A 13,286-nucleotide genomic window follows, 5' to 3' on the forward strand; every position below is an offset into this window, starting at 1 on the left:
AGGGAGGAAGACACTTCCTGCTCTCTCCCTTCCCTGGCCAGGGCAGGACATGGCTTAGGATCCAAGGCTCAGAGAATTGCAGCTGATAAAGGCCCATTGTGGCAGCCTCTGAGAAACCCAGAGGCCATCAGGGGGCTCTGGGGCTAAGAAGCCAATGAACAGCTCTTGAACATTTGTGAAAAGAATTAGTTGGCGGAAATCAAGGCAGAAGGAGACACCAGGGCTGCTGGACACTGAGATGTGCCTCTGCCACCCATGACAGGGAGACTAATGGCAAAGCCAGCAGGAGACCTGGCCTGTCTGCTACCCAAAAGGCTGACCTGGGACAGAAGGAACCCAGATGCTGTACTGGGCAGCATTTCAGCGCAGGGCTCCCCCACAGACACCTGGAAGATGAAACCCAATCTCCCCACTGAATGCAGGAAACACAACGGACTCTTTAAAAAAAGGCCAGGGAGGGGGAGGCAGTGGAGAGAGGAGCCTCCTGCCCCTTCCCCCAAAGGATGTCCAAAGCAATAAACAGCAGGAAAGGAGGAAGGCTGCAGAGTGGAAGCCAGTCTGGAACTTATTTAGGAATTATGCTCTTTCTGCTCCAGTCTTTAGTGTGCTTGGAGTCCAGGCACCTCATCATTCGCAGGCCTTGCCATCCTTACAGCAAAAACACACAAGCAGGAAGAGATACCCCGAGGCCTAGACAAGGAGGCTGGGTGAGGTGGCAGGGACACAGCTGGAAGGGAGGCTTTGGTGGGAGCTCTGGGGTTCAGCAGAGGGTCAGGAGTCCATCACACTGCTGCCTGCTCTCAGGGGACCAGATCCTGCTGAGAGGCCTAGGGCTGCAAGACTGTTGGGAAAACTTAAATCCTCAGTTCTAACCCAAATCTGTGCATCTGTGCATCCTTCTTAGCTCCTAGCTAGACCTGGCTCTTTGGGGAAGGAAATGTAGCACCTAGGCTACGATGCAGCCTGAAATCCTCTGAAGGGTTTCTAAGGTCAGGCAGTGAACCCAGAGTTGAATCCAGAGCAAAGGTGAAGGCATGTTTTTTGGTTTGTTTGTTTTTTTGACTGGGGATTGAACCCAGGGGCACTTTACCACTGAGCTACATCCCCAACCCTTTATTTTATTTATTTATTTTTTGCGACAAGGTTTCGCTAAGTTGCTTAGGGTGTAAGTGCTAAGGCTGATCTTGAACTTGTGACTCTCCTGCCTCAGCCTCCTAAGACATCAGATGCATGCCAACAGTACCTGGCTGCGTGCTTCTGATGGTTCCTAAAAACCCCGAGGTGGGTGGCTGGCAGTTATTTTTCAGTCCTAGGTGTGCTCTCCTCCACCAAACAAAACATAAATTTGGTCTCCTTAAAATGCCAAGGCGTTTTCTTTTCCCACATCAGTCATGGTGAAGTAGAATGGTACCCTGAAGAACACCCCAGCCATCTGATATGTACAAAGATCAAACTAGAGGGCAGGAGAACTATTGACGTGTACTTCGTGCCAAGGGCTTCCCTCCTGTCAGGGTGCTGCTGACGGAGGGCAGGCCCACCCTGCTGGTCATCCAATACACAGAAGAAAACTAACTAACTCATTTCCTGTTAACACACCTCACAATAAACCTGTTACCATCACTGAGATTCACTTCAGGATGGGTCTCAATTACGAACACAGAACAAAGTGCTTTCTGAAACCCAAGCACCTTTTTGCCTTGCTGGATATTCTGTCCCAGTTGGCGATACAAACATGAACTCGCAAAAACTAATGGAACACTCTGTTCTGATCCCACAATTCCCACAAACAAAAAAACAAACCCGTAGGACAGCTGGAAGATTTGGGTGTCATTTATTGACAGCAGTTTACACACATTTGTTTTCTTCCCATGATTGTTTCCTTCGATGCACAGGCGCACAGCCTTCGAGAAGGGCAGTCTGAGTGGAGCAGCAGGAACGCACAATGCACACGTCTTTGGCAGGCATGCTTAGCCCCAGCAGGATGCAATCCTTCAAGTTGGAATTCCGTTGGGTATTTGAGAAGGACCAAGGTGGGGGGTGGAGAGGAAGTCTTCAACAGGACTTACATCTCGGTCCAGACCTCCTCTCTCACTATCCAAGTCCGTCCCAGTTTTAGGACCCTGGGGGGCAGCAAAATCAGGCCCACCCACCTCAACAGGGGCAGACTCTTCAATCCATGCCCTGTTGACACACACCTGCTTCCGCTGGTCGCAGTTAGAGGGAATCAGCCTTATGGTAAGAGACAGACCACTTCCTCTCTGACCTTCCCCAGCACCTCTTCAGCTGCATCTGTGCAGGACAGGCTGGAAAGAAACCGAGGCCTGCCTTCCTGGTTCAGCTGTGCCACCGTCCTCAAATCTTCAATAAATGACAGGAGGGAGGCTATGCGGTCTATAGGTCTATGCGGGCTGTCAGCTGTGCTCCCCCATCCATCACGAACACTGCCCTGCTTTTCTTCTGCCAATTGCCAGTGCCTAGGCTGGAGCGCCAACAGGCCCTGCAGGACCCAAAGCCAGTCTGCGTAGGCACTTGGCAATTTTTGGTAGGGAGGTGGATAAAAAAGTAGATGGATGTGAGAAGAATGAAAGAGCTTCATTTGCTAATTAGAGATCTGAAGTGATTTTACTTTTATTTCCTTCACTTTAAGCCAATCATGAAATTTCACAGTGATTTCTGGGGTGGGGGCAGAAGAAAGGTGGTGTTCAGAATTGGGGCTGTGGCCCAGGTGGCCTGAGAAGATGCAGGCAGGGCAACCCTCACTGGGGCAGCTGGAGGAGCACAGACTGCCCCGCCGGCAGGTAGGTGATGTTCCGAGAGCGTGAGAGCTGGTATGCAATGTCCTCGGCAGCTTCCAGCTTGCGCAGCTCAATCAGGCCATCACCCGCAGTGGCCAGGGAGTTGGCAATCAGCTCGGCTGCCTTGGAGTCACCCTCGGCAGAGATGATGGCTGCCTTCTTCTGCTGTTCAGCCTAAAGAGTGGAGACGAGAGTGACCAAACCTCAGGGTGTTGGATGTCAGACTAGAGCCTAGCAAGGACCAGGTTAGTGCAGGTTTCTGAAGGCACTCGGGGAACTTACCTTCCTGATGTAATGGAGTTAACAAGCACAATGTCTACCCCCAACCTCCTCTTTCCTCTAATGCCCACTTATCATTGTAGGGCTATGCTTCTGTTGGCTATGTAAGTAGCTAATTCATTTCAAAGTTCTCATTAACATTATTAGCAATCTGATCCAGACAATTCTATTCTGAGCTGGGAGGATTCAAGGCCATGAAAAATGGAGGAAAAAAGAAAGGTGGACCCAATCCCCAGGCTTATCCTTCCCCAGTTCCAAGTCAAAACAACTTCCATCAAAACCAGTAGACTAGAGTTGGCCAGGAATGTAGCTCAATGGTAGAGCTCTGGTCTAGCACCTGAGGCCCTGGGTTCAATCCCCAGCACTACAAAACAGAACCACCACCAGTAGAGCTAAGAAGGAGCAGCATGCACCCATGATTGCCAGGAGCTTCCTGGGAGTTCAGCTGGCACCTGCAATCTCCTTGGCTTGCCCTACCAACACCAATACATCTGTCTAGACATATGACCTTCAGAATGTGGGAGGAGAGTACAGCACATATAGTATATAGTTGAGCTTCTTTGAAATCAATACTCTTTTTCTCTCTCTTGGTGCAGGGACTGAACTCAGGCCTTGCACATGTTAAAACAAGCACTATGTCACTGAGTTACATACTTAGCCCAAGATACAGTTTTGAAACTGATAGGCTGTTCGTTTTCCAGCAAATGTTGTACACCTAGTACCACCAGGCAAAGTACTGGACTTGTTATAGGCTCTGGAGTCATGGAGGATATAAAGCAAAGCAAGTCCCTGCCCACATGAAGTTTACAGTCTCCAAAATTAAATCTCTTTCTTTTCTCTGATTTGAAAGACCAAAAGGTCTTAGAATAGAAACACTAGTGCTAGAAAAAGGAACAGTAAATAAATACATCTTCACAAACATTAGAAAGACCAGGCTGCTAGGCCAATATACTATGTTTCATCACACACTCTGACACATCTGGATGGATTTAGTGATGGAAAAACATCCAGTGAGGATAGCACATCTGGTGCAATGTTTGATCTTTCTTACTGTCAAGTTTTCACTATGTAACCATGGTTCAAAATGACTTCTCAGTGAAGCTGAAAATATTCCAGGAGTAACGTTTTTATTTGTTTGAGAGTTTTTGATCTCAGGCACGTGGAAAAAAAATTACCCTTCAGTGATTTAGGAACATAACATCACATGTCCCTGACTAGCCCCCAAAGACTCTGCAACCAACTGCAGGAGCACAGTTCCTTCAATCCCCTTCCGATTATCCCGGAAGAAGAGATGACAGATGATGAATTTCCAGGCCACCCAGCAAATGGGAAAGCTGAGCAGAGGAGAAAGAGAAAGAGCCTCTTGCCATCTGGTTGAATGCTCACCTTTTCCACCACAAATCTGGCCCTCTCTGCTTCCTGCTGAGCCACCTGTTTGGCTTCCACCGCTTCTGTGAACTCCTTCCCAAAGGTCAGATGTGTCTAAGGGGAGAGAGTGAGCACAAGATGAGGCAGTGTAATTGCTCAGACAGGGTTGCTGGGAGGCCTCCCCGGCTGCTAGAAGGAAGAGGTCAGGAATGGCTCTAGCAGCTGGAGGCACTGGAAGACAACTTGCATCTCCAAATTCTCACCCACACTGAGTTTATACCCCAGAATCCTTGGCTGTCAACAAGATCATGCACATTTCTGTCAAGCTCATTGTGACCACCTCACACAGAAAATGGCACCTGTGGCTCTTGATGGGGCCCATGGGCAACAAAAGGTATCTACTCAACTGACCACCTCCCTAGAGGAGGAGATCTGTGAGTTCTAGGACCCCCACCACTGACCAGTGCTCTTCTAAGGCATCATCTTCTTTGATGCCTGTATAAAGACCCAAGGGAGGCCAGATGGAAAAGTGAGCCCCTGAGAGCAGGGGATGCAGCCAGTTCCCAGGGTTCCAAGAGCTTGATGCTCTCTGCTTATGGATTAACCAGTCCACTTCTTTTGCAAGCATCCCCACCACTAAACAGGAAGAGGACAGAGCAAGATGGGGAGGACATCATGGTATTCCCAATATATGAGCGGTTCTGGTAAAGGGTTTAAAAGAAAGGCAAGGCAGGGAAAGCCATTGGTCCGGGTGAGGGTTTAAGTCTGATTAGATACATACTCCCCTAATCGAGTAACAGACTTGGCTGAAGCAACTGTCTCTAAAGATAGTGCAGATAATGGGAACAGATCTCAGAGATCCTAATGCCTACCCTAGAGCAATTTTCTTATTCATCCAACTTATTGAAAAAGAAGAAACAAAGGGAATGGTTTTGCTATCAAATGCTATTTGTTTCATTTTTTTCCTCTACTCTCCCAATCTCTGCTTTTTGAAAAATAAGCAGCCTTAAACTTCTGAGAAGCAATCCCGGTAGCACTGTTTTCCAAAGTTCTCACACTACACTACTAACTCTTACACTGCAGCTGCTCTACTTTGCCTGATCCATTTCTGGACTTGCTTAAAGTTTGGATAAGAAAATACAATTCTGAGAAATGAAAAACTAAATGTATAATTAAGGAATAAAATTTCTTTCTAAACAGGCCAGCTGAGGGCAGCAAATTCCCCAGGAAATCTAATTTTCTTCTCACACCTCTTAGATATGGTTTCTTGTGGTCAGCCCACATTTCCCCAGAATGGAGTATGTGGTCAGAGTCAAGTAAAATGCCAAGTTTTCCCTAGGTTTTTACTTAGTGAGCTTTCACAGCCAAGGTACTCAGGTTAACCAACAGCAAATGGGGAGAGCTTGAGGCAGAGGGGCCAAAGGCTGCAGCCTGGCATACTGCCAGTAGAGGGAGCCACACGCCCTTCCCCTTGGAGCAACAGAAGGTGGAGCAGGGTCCTGGCCCTCAAGAGTGAGGGTTGGCCATTTAGAGAATCACTGTTTAAACAGCTGTGCAGATGCCGAGGAGAAGGCAATGCCTTTCCCTAGTGATGCACAGGAGAACTGAACAGGAAACACTCTCACTACCCGAACAAATCACTCCAAATGATTTTTCCCAGAGAATCTAGAAACATGACCCCTTCCCCTCACCCTCTTCCACCTGAAATGCTATCCTGCCTGTATTGCTTTGTTTGAGTTATGACACTAAATGTCACATAAATACACAGACTATAATGTCTCTGGAGGTTAGCTTATGCCTAAGAGATGTCCCCTGTCCTCCATACCAGGCCCTGGCGAACAAAACCATTAATTTGCACTCTATCACCTTTCACTAGGGGTCCCCAGAACTTACTTCACAGAGACTTAAACCCTAAGTGTTGGAAAATTCCCAGAAGGTCAGGCTGGGAGGTCTGTGCTTGGGAGAAACACTACCAAGCTGTTTTCTGGTCTCCACCAGGCAGTTTCTTACTGTATCAAACAGGGTTAACAAGACATCACTTTTTGAGGAACTCTGGGGAATAGTCATAGTTTGGTAATTTAGAGACCATCTGGGGATGACCAGAGCTTATAAGAAAAATATGTGTGACGGGTAGATAAAGGACCCTCAACTGAAAACAGACCCAAGGAGACTGCTCACACCCTCAAGAAGATTCTGTGTTTTCAAGTCTCACATTTAGGAAAGTGGAAGGCAAGACTTAACCATGTCTACACAGAAACGAGCTGGTCACCAGACAAAGAACCAAAACCCTTCCACTCAGACTCCCCAAGGACCTTACCAAGGACACGTCATCCAGGATGAGCCCAAAGGTTGCTGCTCGCTCCGTGAGGTCATCGCTCACCTGCCTGGAAACCAGCTCTCTCTGGGTAATCAGTTCTCCAGCATCAAAGCGAGCCTGGTTTCAGAAGGACAGGAAGAAAGCAGGTCAGGTTAATGATAAAGCAGAGAAGAATCTCGGCCACATCCCGACCCACTATAGTTAAGTTCTTCCTGCCACTTAGCAATCTTTAGGGCATTGCTCTGGGCTCACAGCGAAGGTTCCATTCACTCACCACCACTGACTTGAGGATCTCTGTGGTGATGGATGGCAGCACACGTTCATCATAGTCTTCCCCAATGCTGGTGAAGATTCGAGGAAGCTGGCTAGCAACGGGTCGGAAAAGGATGCGCAGTGTGATGTTGACATTCTGCAAATCTTAGGGTAAGGAACAAACACTGTAGTTAAAACTAAAACCCATACAATGAATCAAAATAAGTAAATTATTAAAATAAATAAATAAATATAACCCAGGTCTGGGGTTATGGCTCAATGGTAGAGCACTTGCCTGGCATGTGTGAGGCACTGGGTTCGATTCTTAGCACCACATATAAATGGATGAATAAAATAAAGGTTCCTCAACAACCAAAAATAAATAAAATTAAAAAAATAAAAAATAAATAAAATAAAACCCATAGGGAAACAAATGGCCTTTTAAATGATCTTTCCCACCCCAAACTTGCTACAATTTATAAGCAAAATGGCTTTTAATAAGACCTTAGAAGGCATGGAGTAGGTATGCCTCGTTTCCTTGGCAGAGAACCCATATACAGCACTGCAGAGTTAGGAATGTCTGAAAGGATTCAATGATGACACCAGCTTTTCAGTATGTCCTAATGACCACTGATAAGAGCAATTAAGATGGTATGTCTCATGGGTGCCATGAAATGTTTAGAAGACTGAACATTTTAAGATAAATGACAAGTCAATACCAAGAATTCTAGAATTAGGCCTTTCCAAGGTCTGGTGAACATGCCTAAGTCAGAGTTAACCTTGAGAGGTCGGTGTGGGTCTGGCAGAAACTACACTAACAATTCACAGGCCTGAGCCCACTCTGTTGGCTACCAATTATGCAGCTTCGCATAGCCGTAGATAACCTGAGCTTATTTCCTTGTCTGAGAATGGTGATGATCCAGGAATGTTTAGGAAAACTGGAGAAAAGAGATATAAAAGCATTCTGTCAAATGTGCAATAGACATGAGGGCTGTGAGTAGATCTGGTAAAGCATTTAAGAGAAGGCAGGTAAGTCACTGGCAGGGTGAGGTTTTAAAAGCCTGATAGTCACAGATCTTACCAGGATTCAGGGAGAAATTAGCCCTTCCCTTAGACAAAGCAGGCCTGCGTGAAGCTAATACACTGACACAGTTTATCTGTAGTCATCAACAATATGGACCAAGTGCTCAGGAACGGGACTCCTGACCTGGCCAAGAGAGGTGGGAAACTTATCAACATATACAAGCCCCTGATCTCAGGAGGTACCCTTCAATAGTTTTTGAAACAGATACATAATGCATCCTCAGAACAACTACAAGACAGTACAGAAAGAAATCCTGAAGAGGTGAGAGGCTTAGAAGCAGGCGTTTAAGTTAAATCTACTATAATTGCTTGTTCACTTGTCTGCCTTCCTGGGTAGATTGGACTCCTTCACGTACTCTTTGAACTATTCCACTCTCCAAAACAGTATCAAGCCTGGCACAACCACAGTAAGCAAACATTTGCTGAAGAACAGCAGGGAGGACACCAAAAGTTATCATGATAATATAAACTAACTTCCCCAAGACCTTCCCTTCTTTGGAAGGCTGCTGTGCTCACCACTATATAGTCAACACTACCGTACGTTCTCCTCTTTATGTGTAGAAATGTCACAGCTGAATTGCATGTGCAACTTTATTTGCTGTCTGTATACCTCTAAGGGTAGGGAGGGGAAAACTGGTGATGGCGGTTCATGTCAGGATCTGACTGGAAACCCAGTGGAATGTCTCAGACACCAGGACTTCAGCCTAGGAGACAGCAACGTGAGGTCCACACTCTAGGAGCGGAGGCCACACAAAGTAAGACAAAGGGCAAGTCAGTTACAAAGGCAAACAGATGGCCACAGACAGGCTTAGGTAGTCATTCTGGGGAACAAGAGCTGATGGGAAGGATCAACAGAGGGAGTAAAAGGCACACTTAGATTTAAAATTAGATCACCATGTAACTCTTAAGATAAACCTTTATATATATCTCTAAATCTGTACTGCTGTCTGTGTATATACTTTATGAATACATTTCTATGAATCCATACAAAGCTCTCCAGGGCAAATATGCTGAGAATTATGACAGCAAATCCAATCTCTTTTGTTTTTCTTTTCTTTCTGGGGGGCAGAGTTGGGGTTTGAACCCAGGGCCATGCACATGCTAGACAAGCACACAACCACTAAGCCACATCCCACCCTAAGTCCAACCTCTTTGGATCCTGGTATCCCACCCAGGCTTCTGGAGCTGAGAGATGAGGACAGCAACCTAAACTCTCCCTGCTTTACCAAAACACAGGTGTTACTACTCACCTTTGCTACCAGTGATGACTGGCACATTACGTGGTCGAGAGCGACAATCAAAGATAATTGGTTTCTGAACCCAAGGAATGAGAAAGTGAGTTCCTTCCCCTACCACAATGTCCTGTACGCCTCGAAATCGGTCAAAGATGACAGCTCTGTGCCCAGCATCCACTAGGAAGGAAGGATAGTGACATGTCAGAAAGGTCCTTTGCCTTTTAAACCACAAGGGTCATGTCTTTCAAAGATCCCTGTTGCTTTCTGTTTACTTACTGAGTATTGCTTCTCACTCTGTCTTCCCAAATTTCTGGTCTCTAGAGGTTTCTAAATAGCTGCATAACTAAGCAATCACTTCCTGTCCCACATGCCTCCCCAAGGTCTTTGTTTATAATAGGATCAGTTCCTTGGTACCCTTTCTCCTTTAGAAAACTGGTTGTTGATTTTCTGATTAATCATCCCATCCCCACACTCCCAACCACACATTCCTAGGAATCATCTCCCCAAACTTCTACAACTCACAGAGATTTTCACTATTATAATATGTCCATCCTGGTTCCAACATAGCCCAGTACAGCAGCATCCTCACTAGGAGCATCCTGAAATTCAGAAGGTCCCGCTCTTTCTAAGAGTTCAGTTTTTCTACACTGCTGGGGGTGGGAGGGGGATAGAGAGCTATCTTGTTGATTCAGAGAGAAATTCGGTGATGGAGACCACTGTTTAGTTGTACAGATTGAGACCAAAACAATCACAGTATCAAGAGCTGCCATATAAGCCAAACAGGCTTTTCTCGTTTCTTTTTTATAGGAAATTGAATCCAGGGGTGCTCTACCACTAGTGATATCCCCACCCCTTTTTAAATTTTTTGTTTAGAGACAGGGCCTTGCCAAGTTCCAAGACTGGCCTAAAATTTGCCATCTTCCTGCCTCAGCCTCTGGAGTTGCTAGGATTACAGGTGTGCCCTGCTGTACCTAGCCCAAGTAGGCTTTTCCAATCAACTATTAACTCTAGACTTTAGAGTTGATCCAAATACCTTCACTCTGAAAACAATCCTTTTGTCTGACAGCCAGGTGTGTGTCAATCTACAATTGTTTTGGGCATGAAAGTAATAGAATGTCAGAGTTAAATGGGATCTTAAAGATTAAACTAGTTCAAACTCATTGCTTGACCAATGAGGAAGCTGAGGCCTACAGAGATAAAAGCAACTTGCCTAAGGTCACATGGTAAAGTTGAAGATAGGCTAGCTTAAACCCTTAAACCTTGTTAAAAGGTAGGCAATACATTGTAAAGACAGTCTTTTTGAAACTAGCAAAGTAAAAGCTGATGCTCAGGACACGATCATCCAAACTGAACTAACTAAAGTCTTTGCTGAGTTGTTCCACGCACAGGCAGAAGAGAACAGATAAGATCTCCGCTTCAGGTAGCCAGTGCAAATGCCAATACGCAGCCACAGTACTGGGTGATGTAGCATCACTTTGAATGAATAAAAACAGCTGGAAACATCCAACCAGCAATGACTGGGAAGCTCTTTTTGAACAGGCTCTAATAATACAAGCATATGATGGGGGAAGGCAGTAGGTGAGATGGCTTCACAAACATTCAGACAGTAGCTACCATCAAGAGTGTCAAGGGCTATGTAATCCAACAGAAATTCTCCAGTAAAGGGCAGTGACCCACCACCCCTCACCTCAGAGCCTCACCATTATATAAGGCAGAGTTCACCACGCCTCCTGCAACAGCTAAGGCCAGGCCAAACTTGCCAATGGATTCAAACACTTTGGCAGCCATGTTTCCTTCTGCTGGACCCACTCACACCTAAGAGGGTAAAAACAAAATAAAACGACTTGAGCCCAAACCCTCAGAGAAAGGTCTGAGGCACAACATTCACTTCTCAAGTTTGTTATTTATTTTCCCACTCCTGAGAGCTCTAAATCACCAACTGAAGGACACCTAATAAATAACACCACATCTGGCAAAGTGCAGCCATCAATTCCTCACGACCTTTTTCTTTTGCAGTTTCTTTTTTCAACCAAGAAAAGAAAAGGAATCTGGGACATTTAGTTCAATAATGGGAACAAGACATGGGGAACTTGTACCACACTAAACCACACTCCCATTTCCTGGACAAAAAGATCCCAAGAGACACTGAGTGGTTGGTTCTATGCAATTCTGGTTTGGAAAAATAACTGAAAGAACACGCTAAATGGTGATACCAAAACAAAACTAAATAACAGTAAACTGCCATCATTTATATTGAACAGTTTATGTAACCCTCACAACTACACTATGAAGTTAATTATTACAGATCAGGAAACAGAGGAACACATAGAGGTGACTTGAGACGCCCAAGTTCACCCAACTACTGAATGGCAGAACCAGGATTAAAACGCAGAGGTCTAATTCTAGGAGGTACGGCTTAATTCCTCACCATGCCACTTCTCAACATCCTGGAGTGAGAAAAACCGATTAGTACCAGCTGGATGATATTCCGGGCTCGAGATAACACAAGAACCCACTGAGAGGAATGTCTCTAAGCTGCTGCTGCTGCACTATGAGGAAGGGCTCAGGACCCGGAGAAGGGGCGGAGACGCGGTGGGTGGGCGCACAGGTGACCTAACTAAAAACCACTCCAGCCTTTAACTTTTTCATGACCCGCCCCAAAGTTGTCAAAACCCCCCTCCCGCCTCCCAGACCTCAATTTCGGAACCGCCCGGATCTCTCCCCGCGCGTTATCTTCCTTCCCTGACACCAAGACACTCAATCCTTTTTCTTTCCAGTGGTTTCTGGATTTTTCCACACCCTGCCCCCATACACACCTCCCTTACCCTGCGCAACCCCTGGCCTGTCCTGGGTTTAGCCCTTTCCCCTCGCCCACAGAACGGACACACACATGCACCCCTATTCGCCCAAAATGCAAATAGGAGGGCAGAGGAAGGTAGCACATACAATCAGACACAACCCTGGGACACCCCCCGCCATTCTCACCTGCTTACACTCTGACCTCCACATGAATTCCCCAACCACACATACTGCGCGTGCGCGGGACAGCTGCTCCTCTTTCCCGCCCTCGCTCCAAGATCGGCACCTCTGATTGGTGCTGAGGAGCGCAGTGAATTCTGGGAAGCGTGTTTTGCAGTCTGTTCTGCTTTTTGTGGCTCCTGGTAGGTGGACTACAATTCCCAAAAAGCCATGCGGCGGCCGACCCGCGTAAGAAAACCTTTTTTCTTTGGTGATAAACTGTGGGGTGTTGCCACAAAGCCTTTTGGGGACTGTAGTTCCCTGGGGATAAATGCACGTGCCTATCTTGTACAGTCGCTAGGGACTGCCCTAAGTTGAGCCCCAGGAACTTGAGAAGGCGGGTCTGGGCCTCCTGTGGCAAACATGGCAGGGGCAAATTTATGGCTGATGAAAGAGGACGGTTGGACACTTTGAAGAAAGTTGTGAAATAACTGGTGAACAGAGATACTAAGTGGTGAACCTTGAGAGATACTAAGAGCCGTCTTTTTTCCAAAGCCTTGTCTGGAAAGGTCCTAAAAGTCGTGAGGCTTTGGTTGCCAGAGCCAGAGCCAGAGAAAATCTTAGAAACCATCTGGACGAGAAAACAGGCCAAGAGAGGAAGTATTCATGCAGGGCCGCGCACTAAGTGAGCTTACGATGCAGATCTCCTGAACACAAGTTTTTAAAAACGTTGTATTTGGAAAAGATTCAAGAATAGTACAAAGAAACACGTGTATCTTTTGTCAGATTCACCTATTGTTAACAGTTCACTCAGTACATTGGCTTTATTTTTTGTTCCCTCTTCTCTCTCCCTTTTCCCCTCCCCTCCCTTTTCTTTCCCTGGCCCTCCTCCTCTCCGCCCTCTCCCTCTCTGGAAAGGATCGTGTATTTTCAAAGAATAAGGACATCCTCTTACTTGAGTAAATGTAATTAACCTTCTACATCCTAATTTTGTCGATT

At 46.2% G+C, this 13,286-nt stretch overlaps 1 protein-coding gene across 1 annotated transcript; it reads right to left on the reverse strand.

The window, feature by feature from the left end:
- Window positions 1-1,814: 1,814 nt before the first annotated feature.
- On the reverse strand, window positions 1,815-12,406 carry PHB1 (prohibitin 1). The gene is made up of 7 exons (XM_079134014.1): window positions 12,315-12,406; window positions 11,030-11,144; window positions 9,345-9,506; window positions 7,034-7,176; window positions 6,760-6,876; window positions 4,461-4,556; window positions 1,815-2,969 (listed from the first exon to the last, which is right to left on the reverse strand). The coding sequence occupies exons 2-7, from the start codon at window positions 11,115-11,117 to the stop codon at window positions 2,757-2,759; spliced, it is 819 nt and encodes a 272-aa protein (XP_078990140.1). The 5' UTR covers window positions 11,118-11,144; window positions 12,315-12,406; the 3' UTR covers window positions 1,815-2,756.
- Window positions 12,407-13,286: the final 880 nt, after the last annotated feature.

Source organism: Sciurus vulgaris, assembly GCF_902686455.1.
Source record: "Sciurus vulgaris genome assembly, chromosome: 3".
In the NCBI taxonomy this organism is placed as follows: Eukaryota; Metazoa; Chordata; class Mammalia; order Rodentia; family Sciuridae; genus Sciurus; species Sciurus vulgaris.